General features: G+C 47.5%; 1 protein-coding gene across 3 annotated transcripts in view; it reads right to left on the bottom strand.

Annotated features, from left to right (window-relative positions):
• Positions 1–27,170, bottom strand: part of MGAT4B (alpha-1,3-mannosyl-glycoprotein 4-beta-N-acetylglucosaminyltransferase B) — a 1,507,233-nt gene that overhangs the window by 1,156,250 nt on the left and 323,813 nt on the right. For all 3 annotated transcript variants that reach the window (XR_014966618.1, XM_085617756.1, XM_085617757.1), the window contains exon 2: positions 9,524–9,703. Coding sequence is in view for 2 of the 3 variants with exons in the window: in XM_085617756.1 (XP_085473882.1) it covers positions 9,524–9,703 (180 nt within the window). In the remaining variant the exon portion in view is untranslated. The remainder of the gene's footprint in view (positions 1–9,523; positions 9,704–27,170) is intronic.

Genomic DNA, 27,170 nt, shown 5'->3' with positions numbered 1-27,170 from the left:
GAAGTGATTTGCCCAGAATCACAGGATTTTGCGCATATGCCGAGATTTGATCATGGTTCTCAAATTACCAAATTCGGTAGCTCTGGTTGTAACGCCACAGTCAACCCTGCTGCTGGACAGACATGGAGATTATGACTCACAGCGCCATTAAATAGAGCCTTGCTAGTGGCCGTGTACGACTGAAGGGGCAGGAACAGGCCGGCATACCCACCATAGACCTGAAACACTACACGTGTTCAAGTACACTAAGACACCAAAATGAGCGCTTCGAGGGGAGGGGCGGATGTGGCATACACTTCCAGCACTATAATTAAAAGTTTTAGCTCTCACAAAGCCCAGTTGGGTGACGGTCATCATGATGAAAATTGAAAATGTACTGCAGCCACGCAGCGGTGCAACAAGCAGCGCTGTCATGTCCGTAATAACTAACACACAGGGAAACACTACCACTCTGCGCCATGACAAATCCCTCCATACAAATTCCCTGTGACAACTAGTTGCTAGCTTCAAGTCCTACTCTCGACTTGTTGGTTCCTTGATCATTTTTGCAACTTAGAGCACTGGAGACGCTTTCTTCTGTCAGTGCTGGTGGTTGTTGGACTGGACCCTCTTTTGTGTCTAGGACTTCATCACGCCTGTCTTCCGGGATGAGGTGTCACGTGAAACCTAAAGCTTACGGCTGCTGCTTCGGTAAGCTAAGCAGACAGAAGTCTCCGAGATGTTTTTGTTTCACGGTAGCCTGCAGCATAGCTTCAGCAGTATTCCCTCTAACTGACGTCCCGTGCTAGAACGCATCTGTTCATCTGCGACTGCCGTAACCTAAAAAAGAAAAAGGTTCTGTAAAAGAATTGATGAAGAAAGTAACCGTAAGGAGACTGTGCTTGACCAGAGCTCCTTGGCTTTTACCGGAAATGAGGTATAGGGTGCCTGAACAACTTAGAAGGCAACGAAGAAGAGCGACGTGGGAGTGATCCAATGGTGAGTAGAGGCAGGATTACACTCAGTGTAGTGCTTACAGCAGGTCTTGCAGACAGCAGCTCATGCGCACTGCCTAGGCTCAACCTTAAAAGGTTATAGAATACACCAGGAAGCGCTTGCCTCCCATTTGCGGTCTCTTTGATGATTTGAGACTTTTTGCTGGAGTCTCTGCTGAACTTTCTACTGAAAACTAAACCACGCTGGATTAAAATTGATCATGAAGGGCACATGGGGGATCACTGCCACTTGTAAAAACCTAAGGGAAAATTATTGGTGGCCTGCCATGAATGTGCAGGTGTCTTCATTTGTGTACCAAGCACATTCTGTCTGATAAGCACTGGAAAACTGCACAAAAACCTTTGCATCCTGTATCCCTACCAGATGGACCTTGGTTGAAGGTAGCCCTGGATTCTGCTTGTCGTTTCACTCCAATACCTTCCAGCAACAAGTTTTTGATAGTTCTTATTGGCTATTATTTGAATTGGATTTATTTTTCTTTTGTCGAGTCAACTTCCACCCAGTGTTTTTTAAGTTTCCTTCAACATGTTTTTTCTCTTGAAGGAAGCCCAAGAGAAATAGTGACAGATAATGGCTTCCATTTTGTCTCCTCACTTATGAGAACATTTCTTATGCTTTTGGATGTAAAACATCTTCAGTTTGCTCTGTATAGCCCTTAAGCAAATAATTTAGTGCAGCGGTTTCCAAACATTTGACTCCTGAGGACCCCCACCTAGTCACTACTGGAAGCCGGGGACCCCAAGCAATTTGTACTGTTTACATTTCAAACATTAAAATAATAATTCTGCAACGATGCACACACAAGCAGACACCAAATAATCTAATTACTAAAGATTTGATTTCATATTGAAAAAATTTGCAAAAATTAAAACATTTGAATGGGAAGGTTGGTGCCGATTCTCGGCGACTAACTTTTCAATGTTTGGTCTTATTTCGCAGTAAGTGGCTCCTGCTAGGGCTGGACTGGAAACCCAGAGGAGCCATGGCAAATGTCATACCAGTCCCCGTACAGTGCACACCAAGTGCATCGAGTTAGCCTGACCACTAAAAAGAGGGCTTTGGGGTCTCACCCCCCAAAGAAAAATATGGGGAAAAATGGTGCATTTTACAACTCAATGTCACTATTTTTAATTGTATTAACTTTTAAAGCATAGTAAATGATGCCCTTACTGTGCACCAGGATACGACAATCTTTGTTGGGGCTCTTCACTGATTTCCTCACTATCACCTTCCAACAGTGCCTCTGATCTCTCCAGTGCACCTCTCTGACATGTATTTCATTTGTTTTTATAGCACCTCTCATACCAGTGTAGGGTGTCAGAGCCCTTTACATCACACACATATGTAGACAATGAATCATACTTGTGTAAATCTGTGTATAGAAAATGTTACATAAGGCAAAAGGGACTACACGGTGTTTGCTTCACATGTCATCCATACTAATAAGCATTTTTTAAGCTTGGTCTGGAGAAGTACAAACTCAGGATTCAGAACATAACAGTGTTGACTTTAATAATAAGAATTTATTTCTACACAAAAACTTTTTTTAGCAGCATCAGGATAATGCAAGACTGGGAAAAAACATAACTTACTACCTAGTAAAATGCAGTTTGCATGCAGCTCTTTGAGTCAGTCATAGCTCACTGTGCTAGATTAGGATTGTAATTTATGAACTTCACAGTAACTACAGATTGTTTTACAAAAGCAGTAACGCACTGAGCTATGCACATAAAATACTTTTAGAGATACATGGTACACGTTCTTTGCAGCAGGCATATTAACCTACCTTAATGGAGTCAAAGCTGCCATCTCTCTCTCTAGCAGGTACATTAATCCCCGGAGTTATCTTGACATTTTTATTGTTGACCTAAAACTGCTGATTATACAAGGAACTTTGCAGTGCTTTTTAAACTGTTACCTGCGAACCCCCTGGGAATGTGTCACGGACCCCTGTGGGTCCATGGACCACAGTTTGGGAACCACTGAGTTAGTGGAAAGGGCAAACGTTTTCATCAAGGAGGGTATCCAGGCTGCTCTATCCTCAGGCCTTGATGTTAATACATTTTTAAGAGATAAAAGCAATGCCTATCACACCACCCTTCACTCTACCACTGGTTTCACTCCCTTTGAATTGTTTAGGGTGAGGAAGAGCAGGTCTAAGATTTTACCTGGTTAGTTACTTGCTTAGACTGCTATGAGAAATCAAACAAACACTAATGTGCCTTCTTTGCTGAAAAGGTTTCGTTTGAAACAAAAACAGGAACTCTATTTTGATACCACTAAACATGTCGCTGAAAGGGAATTCCTGGTGGGTTCCTGAGTTCTTATCAAAAAGCCTGTTAAGATCAAGAAAGGGGAGTCCGTTTGATTCTCCCTATAAAGTTGAACGTGCAAGTAAAAATGCTGTTTTACTGCAAGGGAGAGGTTGGTGGAATAAACCGTTTAGAATCCACCTCTGATGTTCAAGTGGAGATTTATCAGAAAACTCATAGCCCTCTTGAAGAGGATTCCATTCTGTAGGAGTCATGTCCTTCCAAGGTTGGTGCAGGAACTCCACAGTGTTTGCTTTCTAATGAAAATCCACCAAGTTAATCTGTTGCAGGTGCTCCTGTCTCTCAAAATGTTTCTACAGGAAGCTCACAGTGCCCATATGTTTTAGAGTCCACTTCTAATCCAGAAGCTTCATGTGTTAGAAGGATTTCTAAGTTACCAGTGCGTATTAAGGATTATGATTTAGCTTAATTTTCCTTTTATGGGAGGGAGGAGATGTAGTGTTCTAAAACATATGGTTTTGTAATAATAACGTTTGTGTTGAACAAGTTACTTACCTTCGGTAACGCTTTTTCTGGTGGATACAGTATCTGCCTGTGGATTCCTCACCTTGTGAATATCCCCTGCGCCAGCATTCCACGGAATTTTTTCCCCAGCTCTCCATGCAGACGTGGACGTCATAATACCTCGGCTCCGCTCGCGACTCCGTAGGATGTCACCGGGGCCATAAGAGAGCCACGTCGGCGTGATGACGTCAGTTCCACCCATTTTTTCCATGCCTCCGAGGCGAACAGGTGGACCGACAACAGATTCAAAGTATACACAGTATACAACATTTGAACAAATATACATAGTACATATACAAAAAGGAAAGCTAAAGAACAAAAATATTTCCTATAAGTGTACCAGATAAAAGAAGATACAATATAAAACAACATGTCAATCAAGGCATCCTTTAAGGTATACAAAGGTGGACAACGGGGAGGCGGGTGGGCCAGTGAGGAATCCACAGGCAGATACTGTATCCACCAGAAAAAGCGTTACCGAAGGTAAGTAACTTGTTCTTCTGATGGATACATCTGCCAGTGGATTCCTCACCTTGTGAATAGATTCGCACAGCAGTCCCACTCCCAGAGGAGGGTGTCCACCTTCCTATACCAAAAAGTCCTGCAAGACAGAGTGCGCAAAGTGGCCCTCCCTCCTCATCTCAGAGTCCAAGCAATAATGCTATGCAAAAGTATGGAGGGAGGCCCAAGTCACGGTTTTACAAATGTCTGCAATAGGAACACCCCTGGCCAAAGCAGAGGTAGAAGACTTAGCTCTAGTTGAATGAGCTCTAATACCCTCAGAAGGAACCTTACCAGCAAGGGCGTAGCAGATATTGATGGCTACGATGATCCACCTGGACAGAGTGCGCTTGTGCACACCCTTGCCTTTAGAGTGTCCAATATAGCCCACAAAGAGCTGATCATCCAAACGAAAATTCTTCGTTCTGTCCAAATTAAAGCAAACAACTCTTTTAGGGTTCAATCGGTGAAGTATTTCCTCCTCCTTGGAAGGGGGGAGGATAAAACACAGGGGGAGTAATGGACTGCCCCAGATGAAAGGGAGTACCTTAGGTAGGAAAGCAGCCCTGGTCCGAAGGACCATCCTTTCAGCATGTAAGGATAAAAACGGGGGTTTTGAACTAAGAGCTTGAAGCTCACTCACCCTCCTTGCCGAGGTTATGGCTACAAGAAAGACCGTTTTAAAAGACAACAGTCTCAAAGGACAGCTATGAAGGGGCTCAAAAGGGGACCCCATCAAAAAAGTTAAGACAAGATTAAGGTCCCACTGTGGCATTACAAAGGGAGTAGGTGGAAACTATTAGTAAGACCTTTGATAAATCTTAAAACAATAGGAGATTTAAATAATGACGGCTGATCTGGAAGACACAGAAAAGCCGATAAGGCTGATAAATAGCCCTTAACCGTAGCCACAGCACAACCTTGCTGAGCCAAGGAAAGAGCAAACTTAAGCACAGTGGAAAGATGGGCTTTTAAAGGGTCAATGGATCTCTCTCCACACCATTTTACAAACTTAGACCACCTGTAGGAGTAAATAGACTTGGTGGAGTGTCGCCTGGCCGATAAAATAACATCCACCACGTCAGGCAGGAGAGAAAAATAACTCAGGTTGCCCCATTCAATCTCCAAGCATGAAGGTGCAGGCTCTGGAGGTGGTGGTGAAGAACCTGCCCCTCCGACTGCGAGGGGAGGTCTGCCCTGAGAGGGAGACGGAGCGGAGGGTGCGATGAAAGGTGAAGTAGATCTGTGTACCACACCCTTCTTGGCCAATCCGGGGCGATCAATATAACTTGGGCCCGGTCTTGACGAATCTTCCTCAGAACCTGAGGAATCAAGGGTATGGGAGGAAACGTGTAAAGGAGTTGTGAGCCCCAACTCAACTGAAACGCGTCCCCCAACGCCCCCTGCATCGGAAACTGGAGACTGCAAAATGACGGGCAATGCGCATTCTCGTGAGTTGCAAACAGGTCCACCCAAGATGTCCCCCACGTCCGGAAGATGTGCTGAACTACCTCTGGATGAAGCCTCCACTCGTGGTCGGCAGAAAACGTGGTCGGCGGACTGTCCGCACGTACGTTCAGCACCCCAGCCAGATGATTCACCATCAAGCAAATCCGATGGTCCTGAGCCCAGGACCAGAGCCGCAACGCCTCTCTGCAGAGACGGTACGACCCTACTCCCCCCTGCTTGTTGACATACCACATCGCGGTAGTGTTGTCCGTCAAGACTTTTACTGACTGACCGCGAAGGGAAGGGAGAAGGACCCTTGATCTCCAGATCCCCCAGATGAGCACCCCACCCTAGGGTGGAGGCATCCGATATTACTGTGGCCACCGTTGGAGGAAGATGAAAGGGCTTTCCTTGAGACAGGTTGCCCTCCATGTTCCACCAAGACCGATCCGCTGCAGCTTCTCTGGAGATCCTGATCGACTCCCTGAGATCTCCGTTGTGCTGATACTACTGCCTGCGGAGACACCACTGGAGTGCCCTCATGTGCCAGCATGCATGGTTGACCAACAGAATGCAGGAGGCGAACAGACCGAGCAGGCGAAGGACCTTCAGAACGGGAACAACCACTCCATTGTGGAATAAAGGGATCATCTCCTGAATGTCGAGAATTCATTGTGGAGGAGGAAATGCTCGACACACAGTAGTATCCAGTACCGCCCCTATGAAGAGGTTGCGTTGAGAAGGCACCAGGTGAGATTTGGGGCATATTGATCGAAAAACCCAAGTCGAATAACAGTTGAGATGTTACCAGCAGATGACGTTGCACCATCTCTGGGGACTCTGCTTTCAGAAGCCAATCGTCCAGGTAGGGGAATATCGGATAATCCCCGACCTCCTGAGAGGAGCAGCCACCACCGCCATCACCTTGGTGAAGACTCGAGGTGCAGTAGTAAGACCAAACGGAAGAACCGCAAACTGGTAGTGTTGCGACCCAACCATAAAACGGAGATACTTCCTGTGCGACTTCAGGATTGGGATGAGGAAATAGGCATCCTGCAAGTCGATCGACACCATCAAGTCTTCTTGCTGCAACGCTTGAAGAACCTGTGCAAGGGTTAGCATCTTGAATTTCTCCTGTTTCAGGTAAAAATTCAAAACTCTGAGGTCCACGATTGGACGCAATCTGCCGTCCTTTTTGGGAATCAGGAAATACCGGGAGTAGCATCCCTGACCACTTTCCTGCTCCGGAACCACCTCTATCGCACCTTTTTGTAGCAATGCAAGAACCTCCTTCTGCAGAAGAAGTAGATGGTCCGCTGAGCAAAAACCTTGGCACAGAGGGTAAGGGGGAGGAAACTCCCGAAAGGGAAGGGCGTACCCATTCTCCACAAGGTTTAAAACCCAAAGGTCCGTAGTGACGGATTTCCAACCTCGCAGAAAGTGGGACACCCGATCCCCAACAGGCCTCACATGATCTAGGATGGGGGATCTAGGGCTGCTTCCCTGAAGCTTCATTGGGAGCAGAGGAGGCTGAAGAGGAGGAGGGATTGCGACCAGAACCTCGCCGACCCCTTTGTCTTCCCCTATATGATCTCTAGAGAGGATTTTGCTGCTGTGGTTGCTGCTGCTGTTGAGGTTGACGGAAAGAACGAAAGGACGACCTCCCAAATCCTCCATACTTCCTGTAGCCAAACCCTTTTGCTTGCGTCTGCAAACCTAAAGATTTCGCAGTAGCCCTGCTATCTTTAAATCTTTGTAGGGCGGAATCAGCTTTTTCCCCAAAAAGCTTTTCCCCATCAAAGGGTAGGTCGACTAGGGTAGCCTGAACATCAGCAGAGAACTCGAAGAACGAAGCCAAGCCTGCCTTCTAGTGGCTATAGAAGATCCCATAATCCTAGCCACGGAATCAGCCGTATCTAGGCCCGACTGAATAACTTGCCTAGCAGCAGCTTGAGTGTCTGCAACAACCTTCATAAAAGACACCTTCTCCTCATCAGGCAGTTTAGGGGCTAACTGCTTCACTGAGTCCATTAAAGCATGAACGTAGCGCCCCAATAAGCAAGTGGCATTTGTTGACTTAAGCGCCATGCTTCCAGATGAAAAGACCTTTTTAGCTGACTGTTCGATCTTTTTAGAGTCCCTGTCAGCTGGTGCTTGTGGGAAGGCACCTGAAGATTGCTTCGAACAGGAAGCTTGCACCACAAGGCTCTCTGGTGAAGGGTGCAAGGAAAGGAAGCTCGGGTCCCCCGGAGCCACTCTATACCTCCTTGCCACAGTTCTGGAGACCACCGGTGAAGAAAGTGGCTTGCGCCAAACGTCCATAACAGGCTCTAAAATAGCCTCATTAAAGGGAAACAAAGGCTCAACGATGGAAGAAGGCGAATGAAGGACTTCAGTCAAAAGGTTTGGCTTGTATTCTGCAGAAGGCAACTGTACGTCCAACAACTCCACAGCCTTCCTGATGACTAAATGGTAAGGAGCCAACTCTTGTGGAGGAGAAGATCTGGCAGAAGAGTGCTCCCATTCAGGAGTAGTATCTAATCCGCTTGCCTCCTGAATACCCTCAAATTCATCAGTGGAGTCACCAACTTCACCTTCCTCCACTTCTTCCCTATATTGCTCCTCCTCTATAATCCTCTGAGCCTCTCTTCGAGAGCGGATCCGAGGGCCCGGAGTCGGCGGCACCGAACGTGGTGCAGATGGAGTCGGCGCCAAGAGCTATGTTTCCTCTTCTTTTTGTGCCTTTCTCGACTTCGAAGAGTGCGAAGTCGACGACTCCGGCTTCGACTACTTTCTTCCTACCTCTGCTCTCCTTTTTCGCCTTGGCCATGAAAAGCTTCGTTTCCCTCTCTTTCAGGGCCTTGGGATTCATTTTTCTACAGCTGGAACAGTCGTCCACATCATGGTCCGAAGAAAGGCACCATAAACAATCTTCGTGGGGGTCAGTGATGGACATGTGAACCCCACATTCCCTACACGGCTTGAAACCTGACTTCCTCGTCGAAGACATGGTAAATCCAGAAACCGTAACCCACAGGAAGACTACAAAGTAACAGGAAAGTGCTGGAAAACCGTTACACGTCGACGGCGTGGAAAAAAGAGAACAGACGTCATCACGCCGACGTGGCTCTCTTATGGCTCCGGTGACGTCATACGGAGTCGCGAGCGGAGCCGAGGTATTATGACGTCCACGTCGGCGTGCAGAGCTGGGGAAAAAATTCTGTGGAATGCTGGCGCTGGGGATATTCACAAGGTGAGGAATCCACTGGAAGATGTATCCATCAGAAGTCTATGTTTTGCTCATTCCATTCTCTGTAACATTCTTAGATTGTTACCTTGTCACTTAAGGTAACTGTTTTATCTGAAACCCATCTCTGGTTGCCAGGAGAATGGTCAGTTTCCTCTAAGCCTTCTCCTGAGCAACTTGACACTTAGCCGTGGGTCCTTCTTAATTCGATTTATTTGAAATACTCTTAGAACATATCACCGGTCTCGCGCCTCGCATCGGTCAGCTTCCCCGATACTACAAGCATATAGGTAATGGATAAAACTAGAGCAAGGAAAGACAAGTAGTCCAAGGAAAGTATGCCTAAAAGATTAAAAAGGGTGAAAGCAGTGATAAAGGATAAACTGAAGATGAATGAAAGGATGTGAACAAAGAAAGAAAGGAAAGATGACAATTAAAGAGGGAAGTTTGAAGTAAAGAAGGGGAAGGGGAAATTGTGAAAATCTTAACTTACCAGATAAGCTGCTCCATGTCCGATTGATATCCCGCAAAGCCTGCTTCTCGGAGATGGCACGCTTGATCTCGTCCAGCACAAGGTTTAGCTCCTTTGAGCGCTTCAGGTTCTCCTGCTCAGCTGCATGCAAGCGGTCTCGGAGAGCAAGGAATTCCCGCTGGTAAACATCGACAACGTCACCTACAAAACATTAACATTGTATTTGCTCTATAAAATGTATTTCCATTAAGCTTTCAATTGCACTAAAATTTAGGAGCCATTAATGTTATATTATTATAAACCTGTTCACTCTAAGGATTCGGTTCACACAGTAATTAATTGGTCACAGTAATAACATTCTGTTTGACACGCATGAACAAAACGGAAGAAATGTCTCTCATTGTTCAGTCAATCCGACAGGTATGGTTGGTCATCAAAAGTGATCATCTTATGAGCAGGAGTCGAACACCATTCATGAGCTTTTTAGCACAAAATGGTGGCTGGACATTTAGGATTGCGTATAATTCCTGTGCGGCGAGGATTCAAGCCTGTAATGTTATCAGGCTGAAAGTAGGCATGATGTCAAGTCTGCTACTCTTAGCAGTTTAGTAAATAGAAGTTGATGTAAATGAAATTGCAATTTGTGTAGTTTCATGTATTTTTAGCCTCCATTCCTGGTTTACTTTTGCCTTTACTTCTTAGTGAAGGGTCTACCTTTAAAAGTATATTCATGTTGGGCTTTTGTCATACAGGCTCCTCCTTCTTAAGACTAAGATGCCCATCATGTAGGATTGAAGTTTTCATTGGAGACCTCCAGCAAATTATTTTCAAGCTGTTCTAGCAGCAGGGTCAGGGATACTACTTTTGATGCTAAGCTTCTTAACATCACCATCATTTTGTTGCTCTGAGGGACCCGATGTAGAACACTTTCTCCCTCTAGAGCAGTGAGTCACATGAAAATAATACTTTTATAAAAAGGATATTGATCTCTCTTAATTTTATACAACATATTCAAAAACCCATGCATGAAAAAGGGCACATCCTAAATGTATCCGATTTATTATGGGCTTGCGATACTGAAGTAAGAGCTGTCAGTTCATTCCTGTACTTGGTCCCACTACTTTTAGATCCATTTCTTCTTACTGATCTTGAAGGTGTCAAAATCAGTCCAACATAGCGCACTAATTGAATAAAATGGACAAGGAATGTATTGCAAAAAATCTAGAGGATTCTGCATTTGAAATGCCTAAATCTGCTGACCATATCAATTCAGCATTTACTACTTAACAGCATGAGGCACTCCAGGAACAAATGCCACCTGTTGGTTAGTGTTTTACGAAGAGAGAAGCGTGCACCATGGTATTCTCCAGAGTCAGTAGCTGCCAAAACCAAACTTCGACAGAGCGCAATGGCACAAGAACTAGGAGACTGTAATTACAGTTTTAATTTTTGTTATTGCATCAGAGTATTAAAAAAGTAGTTAGCCACAAAAACGGTATTTTATCGTAATAGAATCTGGAATGCTTCTAATATACAGACGGAGGTGTTCATATTTGGCCAGGTTGAGTCAATCCAAGAATTACTTCCACCCAAATGTTTTGTGACCAATTGGAAACTTTTGGGGGGATAAGACTGAGGCAAACAGAAAGGAGATAGCTAAATAAGCCTTTCAATAAGTTCACATTGAGACCAAAACAAACACAGCATGCTTATTTGAAATACCTAAAGTGAACACTGTAACTTTAAATAAACTGGCTATAAAAAATAAAATCAGACTCTCCCACCTGATCCTCTGGCCATTACTAAGCAGTAATGGCCAGTGCTATCTGACCCTTTACAAGCACTGATTAATGCCTTATTGTCACAGGGCACTGCTCCTCAATTATTAAAAAGCGCTGCTGTCTTATCTCTTTTGAACAACCCAAATGAATATCAAGCTATGTGTTACCATATTGTGCTAAAATTCTAAATGTCCATGTTGCCAAGACTTATTGTACTCACCTCCTAGCAAATACATTTTTGGATCCATTACGGGTAGGGTTCTAACTTAGACAACGCATGGTCTATTTTGTTGACAGTTATGGATGACCTAAGACAAGAGTACAACTAAGGGCCTACTTCCGCTCTCCTACTGCTAAACTTCTCAGCCGCCTTTGACATGGTCTAACACAGTATGCGGATGAACCATGCTGAAGTGCCCAGCTTTAAAGGGCAGACTATGTCTTGGTTGCAATCTTTCTGGACAAATCACTCACAAGCAGTACAATTCTAATCCTTTATGGCCCTCTGGCTGCATGTACGCTGCAGAGTTCCATAAGGTTCTTTCCAGTTTCCATATATTTTTAACATATTTGTTCAAACAGTGGTTAAGGAACCGACTAGGGATGCAAAATCTACATATTATGCAGATGACTCACGGATCTTAATTCGACTGGGCAATCAACCCCCTTCTCAGCTGGCATTCAACAAATTAATACGTTACATAAGGACCTGGATGGCGCTGACGCTCGTGAAGCTCAATATAGAAAAATCAGAGATGTTAATCATTAACAATTAAGTCAATCTTTGGACAAATATTTATCGGCCAGAAGAAATGGGCACTCTGCCTACTCCTAAAAATGAGGCTAAGAACTTGGGAGTGATTGTCGATGGCAAGCTCTCCATAACATCTCAGCTCCTCTCAGTGATATCAACATATGATTCTTGCTAAGCTATATCAGAAAACTAGTGCCCTTTCAGCTGATAACCTTAAATCTATAATTGTGACACTACTTTGCTCAAGGATCGACTATGCCAATTCTATCTATCTAGCCCTTCTGGCCAAGGTTTTTACACAGCTGCATATTGTTCAAAATAGAGCAGCCCACCCAACTACAAGGGCTCCATGAAGATCTTAAGCCAGTTGCTTGTTAAAGCAACTTCACTGCCTACCTGTTAAATTTACAATCCAATGAAAAATCCTATGTACTGTTTATAGGGCACTTCACGGCCTTGTTTCCACTTTCATCACAAAGCAGAACTACGAGGGTATATGCTGACTCAAAGATCACCCTATGCCTCCGCACACCTTTTTGTTGCACCAAGATATGTGAAATAGACAGTGGGAGGGCGCTACTTTCCAGTATGTCACCTGTGTCGAGGAATTCTCTTACATTAACACCAAGGCTGGAAGCTGTACTTTTGTCTTTTAGAAGATCCTTATCAACCTAGCGTTTCAGGCAAGCAAACTTGTGTTAACTGTCACAGATGTGTTGAGTAGCACCAAGAAACCAATGATGTGGGTTCGCTATATTAAGTAACCGTAACATAACATAAAAAACATGGAAGTAATTTACAGTTCTGTAAGGCGAGAAAACTAGCTATAAGAATTTTACTGCACTTTTTCCATTAACACCATGTTCCTTCTGCACACAGTTAATGCTTGACCACTTGACTGCTAAGCCTTTTCCCACTAAAATGCACACCCCCCCCCCCACCAACTTTCTTAAAGAGTCTTTTGTTTTTTGTAGAGCCATGGGCCCAGGAGGCACTTTGCAGTTTTGCTTTGTAAACAATTTTGCAAAGTACTTTATTAGCTTAACCCAGTAAGCTAGCTCTGTCCCATACCATCTGTATTCCCAGTACAGATCTACCACACTGTATCTTTCCCCCAGTACAGCTCTGCCATGCATAGCACAATGCCCAGTATTCCGTCTCCAGGTAGGCTTTGACTTCCAGTCTGCTCTTTCACTTCACAGCTCCACTTTACTACAACTCCTCTATTGAATGGCTCTGCTATACTGCTCTGCCTTACTTCAGTTCTGCTTAACCACTGCTGTTCTCTCATTGCTGCTCCAGCAGTGTGAAACCCAGCCTCCAGTTTTACTTTGCCGCAACACATTTTTACTTGCGTTACATATCTGCCCCACTTCATCGCTGCACAGTAAATTTTTTCTTCCATTGTATCTCCACTCCAAATTCATTTCTACCCCAACCTCATCATTTATTTTATTAGACTATGACTGTACGGAAGAACCAAAACGAAAACAAACAATTGTTTTCCCCCTTTTTTATTTTTATACCAGAGGTGAACCTTTCTGCACTGCTGTTGACCCTCTCTTCTTATCCAGCTGAGCCCCTTGAGTAGAGAAACACATTTCTTCATCCGTCCCCCTGTTTAGCTCTCCACCTTTATAGTGCTCTAATCCTTGCTCTATTCTGCACGTGTTCAGGTCTGCGTAATTGCCCAGTTCAACCCAGATGTTGAGTTCCACACCTGTCTAGATCAGCTTCTTGTCCAGCTTTGCACTTCTGTCCAGCCAATCCCTTCCACCACTTTACATCTGCCCAGTTCTGGTTTTTTACTACATAGATCTTTTTTTTTTTGATAATCAAATTTTATTGGCATTTTATACGAGAAACAAAACAGAAACCAGTGTATATTAGCATGAATATACAATAGCCATGAGCAGCAACCAGCATATCTCAGCTCTAGGAGATAGAAGGGAATGTCTGTAGTACTGTAGATATCATCACATTTGCATTGACAGACACTTATCCATGTGGAGGACATCAGAAAGTTAAGGAGGTAATAAATTCAGCCACTTGCCCCATATCTTCTGGAACTTCTCCGGACATCCCCTTGCCATGAATAAGGGTTCCTCTTGAGCGGCGCACCAATCCACCCCCCGCCGCCACCTACGCAGGGTGGGGGACTTGGGACTTGCCCATGCAGCCGCTATGTCACGTTTGGCTACTGCAAGGGCCGTGCCCAAAAAGAGCTTGTCGGCTCGGGAGCCGTCTAGGCCGTCGAAGACGCCAAGGAGAAGGCGCATGAGGTTGTGGGGGGATCTGCCAACCCAGGCTGTGCGTAAGCTCAGATTCTATAGCAGACCAGAATGAGGCGAGGTCCGGGCAAGTCCACACCATGTGAAAGAAATCCGCGGGAGCCAAGCCACATCGGGTACAGTCAGGGGAGGGGAGCAGTCCAGCCTTATAAAGTCGTGTCGGGTGAGGTAGGCTGTGTGGAGGTAGTAGAGTTGAAGTAGAGTTGAATGAGGCGGAGCTTAGAAGAGGTCGTAAGCGTTTGTGGGGCCATAAGGGCATCACGCCAGTCCGCATCTTTCATGGGGCCCAGCCAGTCCTCCCAGCGGGCTCGGAGCGTGTCTAGATTAGTAGGGGTGTTGTTAACTAAGGATCAATAGATCCTCGAGACCCCCCCACCTCGTCCTAGATTTCCCATTAGTACCTGTGCCTCTGGGGGACTGAACTCTGGTAGTGAAGTACCAGTGGAAATGTGTGTTTTTACTTGAATGGCGAAGTTGTAAGTAGCGATAAAATTGGGAAGTGCGGAGGGAGTGATGTGTTTGTAATTCGGCGAAGGCCCGAATATGGTCACTCACTCAAATGTCTCCGAGGAGAGAGATCTCAATGCGGTCCCAGGACCGGAAGCCCGTAAAGGAAGAAGTCTCTTGGAGCCAGGTACCCTGCCACAGGGGTGTTTGTTGGGTAAGTTTCCTATCCCAACGGGTGTGGCGAAGGGCGGAGCGCCATGCCACCAGGACTGATCTAGTGATCGGGGGGGGGGGGTGGGGGGGGGGGTGCTTGCGGAATAGGAGCGCCATATAGATAGGCTTGCAGTTGTGGGAAATCCATGTATCTAAGTTCGGTTTGATAAGCCGGGTCAGACCAACCTCCTGTGTACCAATCATGGACTACAAGGTGTCTGGTGGCAAGGTAATAAAGGTGTAAGTTGGTCACTCCCAAACCGCCGTCGTAGGGTGGGATCCGGCAGTGAGCCAGGGCAATGCGTGATCTCCCGTGTCCCCATAAGAATCGGATAAGGGCCCCGACGAAATCCCGAAACAAACTCCCTGGAAGGTGAAAGGTGGTATTTTGGAGGATATAAAGGAAGCGGGGGAGGATCATCATTTTAAAAAGGGTGCTACGGCCAAGGGGATTAAGTGGCAGAGCTTGTCAGTGTTTAAGATCTGTTTTAGCTTTGGTGATCAGAGGGGTGAGGTTCAGAGCCCATTCCAATTCTGGGAGGAGGGCAATCCAAATTCCCAAATATTTAAAGGACTATCTCCTGATGGGAATGTTAGATTGCCAGTCAAAGCAGGTTCTTGATATGTGGAGGTGGACAAGGGTGGATTTAGCAGGATTAAGTCTTAGGCCAGAGACGCTCTCAAAACTCCGAAGTATCTCCAGACAGCGGGGGCCAGAACGCTCCGGGCCAGCCATGAAAAGGAGGAGATCGTCCACGTAAAGGGCGATTTTATCTACATGGTGGGGGTCCCAGGACCAGCCTTGGACCACCACATTAGAGCGAATGAGGCAGGCAAAGGGCTCCATTGCCAACGCAAATAGCAAGATTGAAAGCGGACACCCTTGACGCGTGCCTCTCCTAATCGGGACCACATCAAAGAGGGCCCCGTTGACAAGGACTCGGGCCCGCGGATTCGAGTAGAGGATGCGAACAGCGCGCAGGAACAGGGGACCAAAGCCCATCAGGTGGAGAACCTCTGCCAAATAGGACCAGTCCACCGTATCAAAGGCTTTTTCAAAGTCAAGGAGTAGTAGGGCAAGGTATGGGGAGAAGTGTTGATGGTGGACCAGGGCAAGGTGTAGGCACCGTATACAGTGCCACTGTCAAGAATTCCTGTCATGCGAGGGGAAGAAAACGGTAACCAGCGAAAACGGACTACATCTCCCAGGATGCTTAGCGGTTGAGAGGTTATGTAAACAGGAGAGCTGTTACATAACTCCAGGAAAACACGCCCTTATGTAAACAGGAGAGCTGTTACATAACTCAAGGAAAGCACGCCCTTATGTAAACAGGAGAGCTGTTACATAACTCAAGGAAAACACGCCCTATAAAGGGAGGAACCGGGAGGTACAACGCTGTCGGATATTGTGTTTACACCGACGTACCTGCTTCGTGAAGAGCAGTGTTCCGGAGTGGTGCTCCAGTAAGGCAAGAACGGAGGTAGGTCGAGTCGTTACTCCCTGGGCCGTGTCTTGCCCCATCGTCACCTGTGAAGGACCCGGAAGCTCTACCGGTCCACCATTGAGCTTCGCTTCTTGACTCGGCTGAGTCAAAGCGCAGTGGCGCTTTTGCTGGTTGGAGTCGTAACTCCCAGCCAGACCAGAGATACAGGGACTGCCAGCTGTAACGCACACCAGGAGGTGTTTGCCGCGTTACAGACTCGGAAGTCCACAGGATCGAACGAGCGGCTGCTCTCGGTTCAGTCTTCTTGCTATTTGATTGGGGTATCGGTGACGCATCACCAGGAGGTGACTCCGCGTCCCGGTGCAGTCTGAGGAAGAGGTTGAGCGGCTGCTCCCTTCAGGTAGAGACCCCGGCTGGGTGTTTCCCTGACTCCTCGATTCTCCCCAACACTCTTCGTGCCCCTCACAGCCTACCGATTGGCATTGTCGGCCATTTCATTTCTGCCCTCTGTTGGCATATGCCGGGATCGGCGTATATGCAGAGGACGGTTAGGACCATCCGTGCGGTGGGCTGGTAACGTACTTAGCCTGGAGGATTCCAGTGACTATAACTTTTGTTTATCTTTGTATTATTTTTGCCTTCATTAAAATAACTAACCCTTCACAAGTGGTTGCGTCCTCATTATCGTGTCTGTTAAACGATCCTGAGGCGTTCAGGGCGTTACAGCCGAGTACCGCGCAACGGCATAAAACCACATTGATCCGGATGGACCAGTTTGTGGAGGAGGGGGCCCAGGCGTTGTGTCAACACCGATGTAAAGAGTTTCACCTCAGTATTTATGAGGGAGATTGGGCGATAGTTCCTGCAGGAAGGAGAGGGTGGGTGGGTCTTCGGGATGAGTACAATGGTGGCTAGGTCGGTTTCAGGGGGGAAGGAGCCCTTTTCAGCCACGTATCGGAAGAGCTCAGTTAAATGGGGACAAGGGAGTCTCTGAAGGCTGCGTAGTATTCCAGGGGGAAGCCGTCGGGCCCAGGCGTCCGCCCCGAGTTCAGCCGAGAAATCGCACCATGGATCTCCTCCGGAGTGAGGGGACGGTCCAATTCTGAGGACTTCGCCTTCCAGCACTGCTGAGAGGGAGGCCACAGGGGCCCAGGCTGAGTAAAGATGGGAATAATAAGTGGCAAACGTTTGGGCAATGGCGCGCGACGTGCGTTGAGGGGTGCCGGCCGAATCGAGGATCTCAGGAATGATTCTGTGGGCTCTGGGGTAGGAGACCAGGTTATGGAGCAGTTTCCCGTTTTTGTCCCCCCAACCATAGACACGAGCCACCGAGGAGTGCCACAACATTTTAGCGGACTCTAGAGAGATGTGTCCGATTTCGTCCCTGAGGGCCATCAGCTGCCTAGAGGTGCGAGCGTCGGGTGTAGCCGACGAAGCAGTTTCTTATCGCAGGGCTTGCGCTTCAAGTCTGGCCAGACAGGCGGTCTGTTCAGCACGTCCCACGTGCACCAATACTCTTGCCACCCCGCGGAGAGTTGCCTTACCGGCTTCCCACACCGTGCCCGGGGAGGGAACCGACCCATGATTGGTCTGGAAGTAGTGCTGGAGCTGCAGCCCAAGCGCGTCTCGGAAGCGCCGGTCTTGGAGAAACCACGCGTTTAATCGCCACATGGGCTACACGCCTTTCTGTGGTTCCCCGAGGCGTAGGGATAAAGGAGAGTGGTCAGACAGTCCACGAGGGAGAATCGAGATGTGGGAAATGAGGTGACAGTCAAGTGCGGGGAGGAGAAATAAATCTATGCGGGAGTGTGTGTGGTGGGCTGCGGAGGTGTGGGTAAATTGTCGTTCTCGGGGTGCCAGATCCGCCAAGCGTCACATAGACCGAGGGCTCCTGTCCAGTCCAAGAGTTTAGAGGCTTGAGACAGTCACGTCGAGGATGGGGCACCAGTTGACTCGAGCTGTGGTTGGAAGACTGAATTGAAGTCGCCCCTGATGATGGTCTGTCCCTGGGGTGAGGCAGAGATGAGTCCCCGTGAGGCAGTGTAAGGTGCTTGAAAGGGTGGCGGGGGAACGTTGATGGAGGCAAAGTTTATGATGTGGCCCTCAAGAGTTCCAGAGACGGTCAGTTCTTATCTGTGTTGGGATAAAGGGGAGAACTTTCCGAGTGATTATGGCTACGCCCCTGGTGCCACGGCTGAAGCCAGAGTGCCTTACCTTATCAAAGGCAAGGCAGAAGCAATGATTACCCAGAAGCTGGGTCTCCTGAAGTAAGAGGATATCAGCCGCGTGGCGCTGGGCGTATTTGAGAACGGCAGTGCGTTTGATGCGATCCATCATGCCATTCACGTTCCAAGACAGAACGTGAAGAGACCTGTTGGTGTTAGCCATCTAGCTTACGTATGGAGCAAGGGGGGGTGGGGCTAGGGGAAGAAGTATCCCTCCAATGGGTAGTGTGTCAGTGCTAGACCACAGTTGGGCTAAGGGCAGGGCCCGTGCTGGATGCTGTGTAAGCTGGTGTTGGTGGATACATAGAACTGCAATAAGATGCTGAGTAAAACCATAGAACTGTAGCTCACGTGAAACTACGAGCTGACCCAGTTGTGGAGCAGTAGCTCCATCGCCCTCCCAACCCCTCCCCCCCCCCCCCCAACTCCCCCCACCCTACACTTCTGAAGTTGAAGCATCTGTCGCCATAGAGATCAAAAACCTAACACAAAATGAATATTAACAGTGGCTAAACTAAAACGTGTAGCTGGGGAATGCGTGGCCGGAGCTGTCCCTTCTGTTTCGGCGGATAGATTAATGCCATCAGTGTACCAGGAATTCAGGAGGATTGAATTAGATCTGAGGTGGTCGTGGCTCCACCGGAGCTCGCCAGTTTCAGTGCAGATCGTTCTCCCAGGCAAGGCAGTAGAGGGCTTCTGGAGAGGTCTGAGTCCGACCCGCGAGGATGGGAGGAGGCGGGTGAGGTGGGCAAGGAAGACCCAGAGGGTTGCTGAGTCTTTGGGCCGAGAGTGGGTGATTGTGAGAGCCCCCTTCGGCGATTGCTCCTCTTACGGGACCTAGTACGCCACCTCTGTGGCCCGGGAGGAGGAGGATGGACTGGAGGAGGGGACAGCCGGGTCGAGGAGGGGGAGGCCGGGCCCTCAAGGGTCGGTCCTCCGTAAGCCATGCCCAGGATGCCTGAGGGGACTCAAAGAAAATCGCCTTGTCCTGAAAAATAACTCTGAGGCGGGCCGGAAAAAGGAGGCCATATCGTAGCCCAAGATTGCGGAGCTTCTGCTTGACCTCAGAGTAAGTACGTCGCTGCGCTTGGACTTCTTTTGTGTAGTCCAGGAAGAGCATGATGATATGGTTCTGGAATTTCAGAGGCCCATGAAGCTGTGCCTCTTTAAGGATGGTATCTCTGTCCCGAAAGTTAAGAAGACGGACAATAATGGGACGAGGCAGAGCGCCGGAGGGGGGCCGAGGGGCCAGGGAGCGGTGGGCTCGTTCTATTGAGAACCAGGCGGAGAGGGCGTCATCCGGCATCCAGGATTTAAGCTAAGTTTCAATGAAGGTCACCGTCTTACCCTGTTCAATCCCTTCGGAAAATCCTATAATGTGGAGGTTGTTTCGCCGTGAGCGATTTTCGGCATATTCGGCCTGTCGGTGTAGCTCTGAGGTGAGGTTATGTAGGGTGGGTTATGTAGGGTGGCCACCCGGGTTTTCAGTTGACTCAGCTTGTCCTCCACTGTGGAGATACGTGATTCCGCCTCAGAAATTCTCGCTGTGGCATTGCGGCGGTCCTGACGTACGAGGGCCACGTCACCTGGACCTCTCCGATTTTACCCTCCACTGAGGCCTGGGAGGCACTGATGGCCTGCAGGATAGCTGAGAGGTCGGTTCCTGAGGTGGGAGGATCGCCGGAGGCCCCCTCTCCCGGGTCGCGTTCTGTGGTGGTATATTGGTCCACCTTAGTCTGGGTGTGGGGGCCAGGTGTCTTCGGGTGGCAGTCCCTGCCCATCTCAGGTCCGTCGTTAGAGCCCCACGGGCCGTCTGCAGGGAGGGGGTTGCGTCGGGCCGTCGGTAGGATCAATCAGCCCAGGCAATGAAAGGCGATCTCAGGTCAAGACCTAGGTGCTGGATCTTGTAAACTGGAGACGCAAAGCACCGGGGCAGCCAGAGGCGAACCGAGTCACGAGGGTCAGGTGTCCCACGGAGATAGGTCCATCTGGGGCCGGCCTTCCAGCGACGGCGTCCACCCGGCGAAGGCCACTCTGCGCACACCGGGGGTGGAGGCTGTGGGGACTTGGAGAAAGCGTCCCATCGGACCCAAATCCCCACAACAGGGCGTTGCGTGGGGAGCATTACGGTGGCGCAGAGGGATTCTCAGGCCCCAGATACGGCATCTCGAGGTCTCAGGGCCAGGGGTAGGTGGGCGTCCGCCAAGGCGCTGGGTGTGGTAGCCTTCGGGTGGTGGTGCAGTCCGGGGGAGGGCCGTGAGGGTAAGTCACCAGTGTTAAAGAGGGGTCAGCTCCTCAATCGCGGCAACTACTGGGCGAATGATTGATGTCGAGGAAGCAGTGCCAAGCGTTGGGCCGCGGTAGGCAATCGCGGGGCCATGGGGGGCTCCGTCAGCCAATCTGCTGCTGCCCGACCCGGCAGCCGAGTGCCTCCACCCCTCTGGGACTACACTAGTTAAGCACTTTTCAGGGATTCACCTCCGGGACGGGGCTGCCAGGGACAACGCCCCCCAACACAGGGGCACCAGGAGGGAGGGAGGGGGGCCACAATGTAGCAGGACCCACTCAGCACCCCCTCATCACCCGATTAGGCAGCCAGTCCTCCTCCCCCGTCCAGGCCCCAGCACGGGCCCGCAACGCCCAGTCTGCCCACTGCCGATGGAAGAGGAGACGAGGGGCGGGGGACCAACAACCAAACCCCGCCGCCCGATCTGGTGGCCGAACGCCCCCCCCACAGACCCACACCGCCCTGGCTCACCTCAGCGCCGTGGTCTCTATGGGGGGCCGCGGATGCAGGCCGCCACGCAGCGCAGCCCGGTGAAGCTGCCGAACGTGTCTCCGCCTCAGGGAGTCCGGGAAGTCGTGGCAGGTCGAGGGCCACCCAGGAGGTATGCCACTCAATGCGTAGGGGGGGGGGGGGGGCAGCCGCCCCAGGAAAGCAGCGCCTCCCGTAGTCCGGATCCTGCCCTCGGGATCTCTGTCACACAATGCAGCGGCCGGGCAGGCCCAACATTCCTGCGAGGCTCGCCGGGGAAGGGGGAGCGGCCGCGTTGCACCAAGCAGCCGCCGAGAAGTCGGAGCCACAGTCCGGGCCGCTGTCGCATAGCAGAGGCAGACGGAGGCGTGAGAGGGGTGCCTCTACATCAGGTCCTGTCAGGCCAGGCGCAGCAGGGTAGACGGGCAAAGTTACGGGCCCGCATCCGGGGCCGCCATTTTCAAGCTGTAGGGCCGAACGGCCCAACCACGAAGTGTCCAACTCCACGGGACACCAGGAGATAGCGCCGGTCCAGCCGAGTCTGCGGGCAACGCTGAGGTCGTGGGAGTGAAGAAAGCTGTTAATGAGGCACTGGATGGCGAAGCGGATGGTAGAAGGGGTCCGGAGCACTCTTAGAGTGCGACCGCCATCTTGTCGCTTCAAGCCACGACCCCTACTACATACAACTTAACATGCAAAGTTTTTATTTGTGGTATACCGCTAGCACTAGTCCGGAACTCGAAAAACTTTAGTTGCACATAGTGTGGTTGACATACATCCCAAAGGGTTGCACACATGCTGCATTTCACCAGCTTGTTCCATCCGTATAGCCTTATTTACTCATCCCCATCCCTTAATGTCCCTATCTGCGTTTTTTAAAGCTTTGTACTGGACTTCCCTGAAAAGTTCTACCAAGTTTCATATTTTTAAGTGGATTATAGTAATATCAGTTATTTACAGTGTTCAGAAACATCAAAACTGTGGTAGGAAGTGCAACATAAAAGAAATAATAACGACAAGAAATCCAAAATATTTGGCACAAAAAAAATACTAAAGCCAATTTCATTATATAGGACAGTTTGGGAATATGCCTTTATAACTTTTCCCATCAATAATGACAGGATCACATTTGGTTCCTTTCCTTTTGTTGCCTCAACCGCCCGCTTTCTGCCAAATGACGCAGACTGTAAAGATTCCCAGGGTTCGTGTGTTACTTAGAAGCATTCAAGAGTAAATAAAATTGGCAAAATGTTTTTATTTACAAAAAAAGAGAAATAAAGTGTGTGTTTTTTCTCTGGCCCATTTCGTCAGTGCGTCTGGAAGGTATGGTGTATTTGGGGATTTCTGCTTGGCAACTATGCCTTATAACCTTACAAAGTGAGAAACATCTGTTTCTTCTAGCTTGAAATTGAGTTTGTGGTGGGAGAATAGTATAGGGTGTGAGGGGGTGCCCAGATCTCCTACAAAGAGGATGCCTTTGTACCCATTTCCCAAGAAACACCCTACCTTCCAATTTGATATTATTATGATGTCCTAACGAGGCAAATGTAGAGTATTTTATTAACCAGTTTGTAGTTGATTTTCCAAAAGGCATGTGCTAAAGAGAATGATTGAGGAATTAGCTGGCATTATCTTCTTGGTGGTGATTAAACAAATAAGGGAAATCGGTAGGGCGAGATTGTTATCAAATGGTAAGCCAGATTGGAGACAAGCAAGGTATCAGACAAGTTAAACCAAGAGAGGCCTTGTTAAGTAGGCCCTTTGGAATCTACGGTAGTCTGGGAGGTTCAGACCACCAAGTTATTTTGGAGTCGTAGTTTTTTTTTAGAGAAAATCTTGGCTTTTTAGATTGCCATAGAATTTTGTTAAATAGGAGGTCTATCTTAGAGAAAAAGTTGGCTCACAGGTGGATCGGTGACATGCTTATTAGGAAGTTGAGGAGTGAGGAGATCATAATTCTGACGGTTTTGATTCACCCAGACCAAGTGATAAATCTGGTTAGCCATTTATCTAATACATCTTTAATTTTAGAGTATTTCTTTCATTGTGACTAAAAGATTCCCGAAGCTCTTGACTGAACCAAATATCCAATCATTTTATTTTTATCGGGTACACATTTGAGACCATTATCTCCAATGACTAAGCTATTCCAGTGGACATTTAGGGGGAGAAGCACTGTTTTGTCCTTTTTAAGGGTATAGCCACAGACATGAGCATAGGCTTTATTGGTTGATATATTATTGGGTATTGAACAGTGTGCATGTGTTGTGAAGCGTAAGAGGTCATCTACATAAGCTGCAATTTTTTGTGCGGGCGGCAGAAAATGGGATACCCAGGATGTCTCGGATGTTGATACGGAATGGTTACGTGGCAAATAGGAAAAGTAGAGAGGAGAGTGGGAACCCTATTTAGTACCTTGTTGTAAATTGAAGCTGTTTGAGAAAGTACCATTGATAATAATTCTGGTTTTAGGCTCCTTATTTAGCGCGAGTATCATTCTGGAGAGACCTGGGCTGAGATAAAATACTGTGAGGGTTGCATGTGGAAAAGACCAGGGGACTTTGTTGAAGGTCTTTTCAGTGCCCAAAGTATTGCACAGGTAGGTTGCCGAGGGTGCGAGAGCTCTTTATGACCTGACCAAATAGTCTGATGTCCCAGCTGAATCAATGTTTATTAAAGCCGGGGAATGATGGGGTTGGCAAAGAAGTGGTGTAGGCGGGAGAGGAAGGGGTGGAGTGGGGGGGAAGGAGAGGGAAGAGAAGAAGAGGAAGGGAAGACAGAGAAGAAAGCGAGAAAGAAACAAAGAAAGGGGATAGGTGTAGAGAAAAATTAAAGTAAATACTTAGATTCCGAGGAGGAAAACGTAGAGACAAAAACAATCAGATAAGCTGTGGAGACCATGAGGGTTTAGGTGCATCAAAGTAGGTAACTATGCCATTTAGATAGTATCAGGGCTCAAGTTATAAAGATAGAGCTAACCCCAGGAGCCGATTGGGTTGGAAACCAAACTGACTATAGTAGGGTGTCTCACAATAACTGTGTGGTTATACCTGTAATCACAACTAGCGGTTGAGTACAGGCACAACTTGAGGTAAGTACATGCACATCTTGAAATAAGAAGAAGCACAGCATGATGCAAGCATTACAATTTGAAGTGCATAAAAACAATTTTGCAATTGAGTATGGTCACCACTGAGGGGTAACAAGAACTATGTGGGAACAAGCTACTGTCTTGAGGATCACATTAGCTGGATGGATCTTCAGGAATTACAACAAGCAAGAATAGCCGAGTGCCTGAAGGTGCATACAATCATAGGCAGTATCAATTACCGATAATGTGTCATGCTTGGTGGGTAGCTCCACCCTTGTTAAAGGTAACTATGATATAAAGATAAGGTGTGAGATTGTTCCGTTAGAGGGAATTGACTGATCAACTTATGGTATGGAACTGATTTTTGAGGAAAGAACATACAAAACTAGTAGGTCTAAAAACAATCAGCATGGAGTAACTACAAAGGTTAGAGAAGTTGAGCATAGGTAAGATTATGAACTAACTGTGATTAGTATTTAGTTGTTAGTCGGAGAAGGTGAGTGATAGATGATGTCGGTAAGTACAATTCCAGTTAGTTATCCAGTTAGATGAACAATGCAATTATGATAGAGCGCAGGTGTTAGCAGATGGTGAGGGGATACTATCAAGTATTCATATTGGAGTTCTGAATATCAGCAATGAAGTAGTCCAGGTCTTTGGGGTTATCAAAAATAGATATTTTCAGGTGTGCCGGACCAGTGAATAATTGTATTGCGAGATCCTTACGTGTCTTCCGCTTAGCTGGGAATGCTTTCCTTCTTTTTACAGTATCTTTAGAGTAATCCTCTGAGATTCCAATAATGGAGCTGTGCCAATTGATATCCTGCATCCTTTTAATGTGGGATATGATCATTTCTATATGTGAATAGCGAAGAGGCCTAAATAATAATGCCATGGTGAAGAAGCTGCTTTTAGGTTTGTATGTGGGAACCTGATGGGCACAGGTTATTTCAAACTTCTTTATAAAATGTATTTCCAGGACTTGTGGTATTCAATTTTCCACAAAGGCAGCACATGATGTGGCATTGTCTTCCAATCCCTCTGGGAGCCCAAAGATACGGAGGTTGCCTCTTTTATGGTGATCCTCCAAGTCTGTGGGACTTCTTTCCAGTTGTGCAAATCTTAGTGAGATTGCTGTTAGGGCTTTGGTCAAGCTCTGTTTGTGGTCTTCTAGAAAGCTTATTTGTGACTCCGCTTCTCCCTCCTAGTAGCTGGATATCCTGTATAATGCAGGTAAGGTAGTTTTGCATCATGTCTGTGCTAGCTTTTGTAGACTGAGCTGGGACATGTAGTGTTTCAGGGTTCCGCATGATGAGATCCAGAGTAGGACTAGAGTCCAGTGTAGGTTTGACTGGGGAGTTTGGAACATGTGGGTCCTGTTTGGATCTCTTTTGACCAGGTGTTATGTCCTTCAGACGTTCTCCCCCCTTACCCCCCTGGCGTCTTTGGAGTCATGTACCCTGGATTCGGACATCCTGGCAGATCAGCCCTCTGAATGGAATGACAGTCGGGAAACTGGCAGGCAACTAGTGGTATATATTGTACGCAGAGTTATATCAGCCTCCGTAGGCAGTAAGGCGCATGACAGCTGGAGGAGTCTAACCATATGAATGTTTTGTTCTAAAAAAAAAATGATTGACAAAAAATATTATGTTCTGATCCCAATTTGTTACTCGACTTGGTAAATCCAAATAATACTCCCCCTTTGGTTTATTTAAATAACATATTAAATATTGTGGCAGAAAAATCATCTACTATTGAGAAAACTGTATTAAAGAATGTAATATTGTGCACAAAAGGATGGACAAAAACAAAAATATATAAGCCAATGTACCTAAAAGTATAGAATTACAGTCTCCATTTATTATCAGAGGAGCTATGAAAATGCTACATACGGTATGAATGTGGGAGTATGAATGAAGAGTACATTGAAAACTCATAAAATTAGGGATGTGGATTCAGAACTAAACTGTGGTTTCAGTTTACCATATACAAATATGTAATTTTTGAGAACTAATTTATTGTAATTTTGTACCAATAAATGTTTTAGAAGATAAAATATTCACCTGGATTGTATCTATATTTCTTTAGGAATTTTTGAAGGTCCACTAGTTGAATAGGTTCCGAAGTGCTTTTTCTGTACAATTTGTATCTTTTCCCTGACTTAGGAACCTATCTGTTGCTCAGGGGTACCCCCTTTTCTGACAACTGCTGGAGGAGATGGCTTCATGCCTGTTAGGTCAATTGTAAAGCATGCTCTATGCTGATGATAGCACCTAGACTATGGGGTAAAAACAGTTAGCTTAGTCATGGGGGTGCACTGGAGAAGCAGTTTACCGTAAGCAAGACGGACAAGGAGGATGTAGCGCTGAAGGACCCGGTAAGAAGTGTAGGATTCATGCCTGGATCAGGGGTTAGTCAGCTGGACTCCATATTTGGGCCAGGCAAAGCATGTGAACAAGAGCTGTTGAAGTTTTCACTCACAGGCTAACGTGTACAGCATGTAGGAAACTGGCACCCACCCCAGAGGCAACAAGTGGCCAGATTTTGCTGGTCAAGGCCGCAAGTTGCCAGAAGAGCCGCGTGGATCGTCATAGTGTGGATGGATGTGTCTTGCCGGCGTCCATTTTGAAGTCAGGCAGTGCTTCCAGCATTCACCAGAGGGC

This window comes from Triturus cristatus, chromosome 7, assembly GCF_964204655.1.
Source record: "Triturus cristatus chromosome 7, aTriCri1.1, whole genome shotgun sequence".
Taxonomy (NCBI): Eukaryota; Metazoa; Chordata; class Amphibia; order Caudata; family Salamandridae; genus Triturus; species Triturus cristatus.
This window is presented reverse-complemented; position numbering and strand designations above follow the sequence as displayed.